Source organism: Eschscholzia californica, unplaced genomic scaffold, assembly GCF_041429995.1.
Source record: "Eschscholzia californica isolate CP2 unplaced genomic scaffold, dmEscCali1.0.p SCAF_6, whole genome shotgun sequence".
NCBI lineage: Eukaryota > Viridiplantae > Streptophyta > Magnoliopsida > Ranunculales > Papaveraceae > Eschscholzia > Eschscholzia californica.
The window spans coordinates 13,494,240-13,500,733 of NW_028238483.1; the positions used below are offsets into that span (position 1 = coordinate 13,494,240).

The following is a 6,494-nucleotide window of genomic DNA, read 5'->3' on the forward strand; positions in this document are numbered from 1 at the left end:
GCTTCAAAAACTCCCAGTGAGGGATATTGGGAAAAAAGAGAAGAAGATTCCCAACAAAGAACTGTAACTTTGAGTGAAGCAGTACGGGTTCAACAAGAGACCCTAAAGGTGCAACAAGATTTTCTACGGATGCAAACGGAGTTGGCGAACCGACAATATGCGATGGATTTAATGAAGATTGATATTAGGTCTCTCGACGAACATGCTCAACAAATGCTTTTAGCGGCGCGAGAGACTTTGTTCAACGGTGCACCACGAGACCCAAGAAACCCCTTCTAGTTATTTTTAATTATTTTTTCTAGTGTTGTTTAGTCGTATTTAAGTAGTTTTAAATTTTTAATCAATTATTAGTTGTAATCGATGTTTTTTTAATTGAATTTTATTAGTAAATTGGGAAATTTCAAATTCAAATTTTCGGCCTCAAGAGAGGCTGGGGTTGGAGCTGAATTTTAGAGGCTGAGCTGAGGCCAATAATTTTAGGTGAAAAAGTGGGTTTTTCGGCCTAAGACAGGCTGGGGTTGGACTTGCTCTTAGAGAGAGAAAGAGGGGTAGATAAAAGGTAGCAGAAAGAAGAAGGCGGTACACATGGAGATAGAAAGAGAGAGAATTGAAGAAGTGTTTGGTTGTCCCCCAATTAAAAGTTGTTAATTATATTTCCACCTTATCTTTTGTTGTCCATATAAAAAATTTAGTTGTCCATTTATTAGCTACCTTAATTATAGGGTCTCTCTCTTTTCTTCAACCATTTTAAAACTCTTCAAAGGACTCTCAGTTTTGGCTTCTCAGGGAACCTAGGGTAGTTGGTCTCCTGTCTCCTCTTCTAGCAAATCACTTCCTCGCCCCCGGCCACCAAAACTCAGGTAAAAGCTTCTTTCAAAACCGATCTTCAACTGTTTAGGTTCTACACTTGATCACATTCCCTAGCTTTTGTGTTTTCTTATATGAACAGAGAGTTCAAGAAATCTTTATGTTAGATAAGATGTTATGTTGAAAATTCATTTCTGATTTGTCCAATAATTCTACTTCTTATTTTATGGGTTCTCTGATTGCTAGGGTTTTTTTTTTATGTTGTTGTATGTTTCTTTCTCTCCTTAACCTTGTTTTAATGGCTTTAAAGACAATGGGGTTTAATGAATATATAGAGAACTAATTTTTTTTTCTCAAATCGTAATTAGGTAATTATGGTTTATAATCGGGATATAGAAGAACCCTCATAGTGTGAGTTTGGTTGTTGATTTCTAATCGGGATATAGAAGAACCCTCATTATGTAATTCATGTTTCATAAACAAAAAAAAATAAGTGGAAACCACTTCATACATAATTCATAGACAATTCATTAACAATTCTTACACAAATCATAATGTCTAATCACTAGTTTGTACGTAAAATAGTAAAAGAATGAAAAATATAAGAAGAAAACACAGTTAGCTCTTGGCTGTTTGAGAGTGAGAGACTTGTTGTTCGACTGAACTGGTCACTGTCAGTCAAACATGGCCCTAAAGAAGGAAGAAAGAAAAAGAAAAGTGAAGGAGGAAAACAGGTATAGGTTGTTAAAACTGATTAGAAGAAGCAAAACCATAGGAAAAAGGAAAATGGAAGTAAGAAATTGAAGAAAAGAAACCGAAAAATAAAGATTACCTTGATGTTCAATTGCAGTAAATGGAAGAAGAAGATCAAGACTTCCTCTCGCTCTCTCCCTCTGGATTGTTTCGATCGATTAGGGCTAAGGGAAGAGAGAGAAATTGATTTCGATGTGTTTTGGTCTATGGGTTTAGACAGCTGAACTCTTAACTTCTCATTTTTCATTTAGGCACCCCAACGTTTTCTTGTGGCCTTGCGCTTCCCCTCGGCTTTCAATCTGGTAGAGAACTAGACATGATCTCTCTATGATATTTCTTCTCTATTTTCATTTTCCGTGATGACCGTCGTGATAAAACTTTCCAAGTTTCATTTTTTGTCATCCTTTCGTGTCCAGTCAACTTGCTTTTGCGATGGCGATGCTCTCAAAGTGCCATTTTAAAGCTTTGCTCAATATAAAAACTCGGTGCTAGTGAAGACAATTTATTGCCGGAATTGTGTAAAACAAACACGGGAACTACTAGTCTCGATTCTCTCATGAACGTGAATGTGAGTAGGGAACTAATGTCTTTATTTTCGTTCTGTAGATATTAGATAAGAAGAAAAGAAGTAAGAGGTAAGGGGAAAAAATGGGAAGCAGGTTGGGTAGAAGGGTCATCCATTTTGCTAATCTTCCCATTAAGCTTCTAATGCCCACATCTTTTAACAACATCAAGGAAATTGCACTCAAGACCATTCCTTCAGCTTCTAAGGTACTACAACCTCGATATCTTAATCCGTTCAACTACTTTCCATAATCCGGCAGTGAAACCTTTTTAAAGTTTTTTTTTCTTTCAATTACTTGTTCCTTTTTGGAATGTGAAGATTGAAATCAAAAGGGTTCTTGAATCACTGTATGGGTTCGATGTTGAAGAAGTTCGAACTCTTAACATGGAAGGTAAAAAGAAGAAGCGAGGAGGACTTTTGATCGCAAAGCCAGACTATAAGAAGGCATACCTAACCTTAAAGCATCCCTTATCTCTCTCCCAAGACTTGTACCCAATCCGTATAATCGAAGAAGATAGAAATGCCCTGAACAAGCAGTCAAAATCGAGCATTGTGGAAGAGGGAGAAACAAAGTCGCATTGGCTTGATGGAAATAAGCCCGGCAAACAATTGGATGGAAAGGGATACAGAGGATACAAATCTGAAAAGCATTCAAGCTATGGAAAAGGTGCTAACAGGTACAAGACACAGAGTCAATCGTCGTATAGAGGTGGACGTAACAATCGTGATGAACGTCCAACCGAAACTGTCAAGTTTCCATGGAGCAGTATGTATTCTCCAAAGTAATGGTCTACATTTCTTGGCAGGAGCTATTCATATTTGGTTTTTGTAGGTTAGATTGCTGCACAATGAAAGTTAATGGAGGATTATCTCTGTTGAAATAACTTTGTATTGTCAAGTGTATCTTCTCTTTTGAACTTAATACAATTAGTATTTTGGTTTCGATTTGAGATTTTCTGCATCATCTTCCTTATCTGGCTGATCAGTAAGTCACATTGTTCGCTATGGAAGTTTTAGATAAGAATGATTTATCCTTGAAAAATGTGGTAGCCGATGCCTGAGACACACCCATCACACTAGCGTCAATGGTTAAGTCAGTAGGCCGCTCGCCTCAGCCAGCGGAACACCCGGCCAGGCGTATGAGAACCCGAGCCTGGCTTGGTTCACAGCGGTAGCTGAACAAATATGAATTTATCTTCCTTGAGAAGAAGAGAGAGAGAGAGGAATTATTGGCGGTTGTTTCTCCTCTTGCCAAATACAAACTTTGTTTTCTTAGGCGATATCTGTTAGAAAAACGAGTATCATCACTCAGTTTTATGTGCCACAAATTCGATACTACTTACCAGGTATTTACAGACTTCAATCATAAAGTATGTTTCTATGCTCATGTAATATATCATGTTGCGTTGCTTAGGGAAAAAGATTTATGTTTGACTTGATCTGGTTTCGGTATTTGATCTTTTCTATTTCCCTAGTCTATAATATTTTTTGCATAAGTTATTTGGCGTCCACCTTTTCATGTTTTGAATTCTTTTATGACTCCGGGGTAAAAAAAAAGTCTCAATTCATTACCTTCTATTACACGAAAATGCAACTAGTTAAGTTAGATACATTATTCGCACCGAGCTGCATATGAAAGCAATATAATGATGAAACTGCCAAGGATGAAAAGAGAGGTAGTCCACCACAATCCACAACCTTAAAGATTAAGGTATCATTCCAAGGACATTTTTTGTGGTGTTTGCATATTCCCATGCTAAGAATTGGACCTTACAGACTACAGCTAACTACTGAATCCAGATTAAATTGATGAAATCTATCAATGAGGCATTATCGGGGAGTGTTTGTTAAACAATGACGAGTTGTAGTTTAACGATGTTAACTCTTTTGATTTATCATATCAACTTCTTAAACATTCCAAAATTTATTGCTTTGCGAGGGTTTTCGACCTAGCGCTATACTGAAGAAACTTTTTCATTCACAATTAGGAAAATGTTAATAAAATAGAGCGCCCTTTTATTATATCAGCTTCGTTTATATGCTAAAAGTCATTTCTTCTCTAAGGTTTCCAACTTCTCTAAAATACTGAAAAATCTTTTGTTCAACCAAAGTTGGAAAAATGTTGATTAAATAAGGTGTCCTCTTGTTATTGGTTACTATATGTTCTTTCAGCGTGTGTCTCGAACCCTTATTGATTGAAAACCTTTGTTACAAGCTTGTACTCGTTTTGCTTCAAGTAGAATGGATTTTTCTCGACAAATTTTTTTACTAACATCTATCTCTGCCCCGATAAACATATGACACAATAGGCGATTGTAAAATCACATCACAAATGTAAAAACAAAGACAACAAATTCACTTATGTTCTCCAATTGGAAATGCAATACAAATTCGCCTCTAGGATTAATAGTAAGTTAAAAACCCTGTTGCATTCTTTGTTTCTAATCAGTAAGACTTTGGGCTTGGGTGATTGCCTCTACGATTCAACAATCACTTTGAAATTAGTTGAGGTTGTCCACGTCACCTTTGAAGCGGTCGCCAGTCACAAAATCTGGCCGTCTTGCACTTTTGTGAGATGTTCTCAGAAACTCTAATTTTACTTGTGTAAGTAAAGATATTTTAGGCATTATGAAAACAAGGATAGTCACGCATGTTGTTTTATTTTTTTTTACCAAACAACTTTTTCTTTTTGACATAACCATTTTTCTTTTTAATACCAAGGTATCAATTTTGTTGCCATGGGCCTATATATGTATACTAGGTGTCTACCGCGTCCTACGGACGCGGTAGATCCCTTTTGGCTAACGCCGTTGTTAGTACATTATGGAAGAGTATATGACGTGTTCGTGAATCTTTTACGTTCAATATAACTCGGGTCGAGCATACAAATAGACATGCATGTACCACTGTTTCCATTTCTTCACAATCCGACATTATGCAGGTGTCTGTAATTCGCAATTATGCGAATTACAGATACCTGTATGATCTCAGTTGGTGAATACAAAAGCTATAAATAACTAGTTATTTTTTATTTGGAAACTTTACTCGTTGTATATTAAAAACGAAATGTCACTTGTGGTATATTAAAAATGTTGGAAACTTTTTCTTTAAAATAAAACGAAACATTTTATGCGAACCACTAATCGGTAAAAATAAAAATTACATTGCATACGACCAAAAAAAAGAATAAGAGTTTTCTCTTTATTAGTTGTGGGAATACAAAAGCTATAAATAACTAAATAATAAAAAGTCATCATAATAAAAGTGAAGTTTTAAAACTTTAAAAGTGAAGGAGAAAAAGCTCAAGAATTCCATAATACAAAAATTTAGTAACATTAAATGAAATAGGTCTAGTCCTGTAAAGACTAAAGCCACAATTTTCTGTATGTTAACTTGAATTGTTGGTTGAGAATATGGTACACCAATTAATTACAATGATACATGAGAAATATAGTTAGAAAAACTACCTGTGAAAAGAAAAGTGAGTATTTTAATAGTTTTGACGGAGAAAATAATCTTATTATGGTGAAACAAATTCTTTATATAATCATGTCAACCCAATTTAACACAAAAGAAAAGTTAGTAGTTGAGCACCTAGATCAAAACTAATTAATTTTTATTAATCTTAATTTTTATTAATCAAATGATAAATGAACACTAATTTAACTTAAATAAGATTTTACATGGAAAAGGAAAGCAAAAAAGAATGTAGTAAAAAAAAACCAACATTCCACATTCTCTTTTATCTTCTTCTATCTGACTTGGTATTCAATTGATTGTAGCATTCTCCTGACATATAAAAGTAAAACCAATTGATTAAATAATTACAAATCTAAAATATTATCAAATCTTGAAGATTAGGCTATGCATAAAATGTAAAGAAAGACACGGAAAAACAAAAAAATTTAAAAACTACTTAAAATTCACACCGTCATGAGAGAAAAATGAATAATAAAATAGGAAAGAGAGAGAGAGAGACAATAGTTATATGAACCTTTTTTTTTATGAACATAATTTCGTCAACCACAATTACAGACAAAATAAAATAAATTGAGAAGGTCCAACTTTTACAACTCTCGAATGTGTCTAGGAAAGTTGAGGAAACACTCTAATCCTGAAAATCAAAACAAATATGAAATCAAAACGTAACAAAACTCAAACAAAATAGAAAAGTTTGTAGAGAAAGATAGTTTATTAAGGGCACCCACTCGAACTTCATGGACTCGGCAACAGCTACACCCGGCCAACACAAACAGTCACACCCGGCCAACTAAATCTATGATTTCATGTACAAAATTGGTTAGGATCTTAGATAGAGTTTGTTTATATTTCATGTATATCTTCCATGTAACCCTAAATGTAATCTCTA

At 34.7% G+C, this 6,494-nt stretch overlaps 1 protein-coding gene across 4 annotated transcripts; it reads left to right on the plus strand.

The window, feature by feature from the left end:
• Window positions 1-712: 712 nt before the first annotated feature.
• On the plus strand, window positions 713-3,068 carry LOC147531834 (uncharacterized). Of its 4 annotated transcripts, XM_086649578.1 has the most exons (5): window positions 720-860; window positions 1,812-1,862; window positions 1,977-2,078; window positions 2,167-2,331; window positions 2,444-3,068. In XM_086649578.1, the coding sequence occupies exons 4-5, from the start codon at window positions 2,209-2,211 to the stop codon at window positions 2,909-2,911; spliced, it is 591 nt and encodes a 196-aa protein (XP_086505704.1). In that variant the 5' UTR covers window positions 720-860; window positions 1,812-1,862; window positions 1,977-2,078; window positions 2,167-2,208; the 3' UTR covers window positions 2,912-3,068. The 4 variants fall into 4 exon arrangements, with proteins under 4 accessions (XP_086505702.1, XP_086505704.1, XP_086505703.1 ...); XM_086649577.1 differs by having other exon boundaries at window positions 741-1,268; window positions 1,614-1,862; window positions 1,977-2,331; XM_086649576.1 differs by lacking the exons at window positions 1,812-1,862; window positions 1,977-2,078 and having other exon boundaries at window positions 713-860.
• The last annotated feature ends 3,426 nt before the right edge of the window (window positions 3,069-6,494 follow it).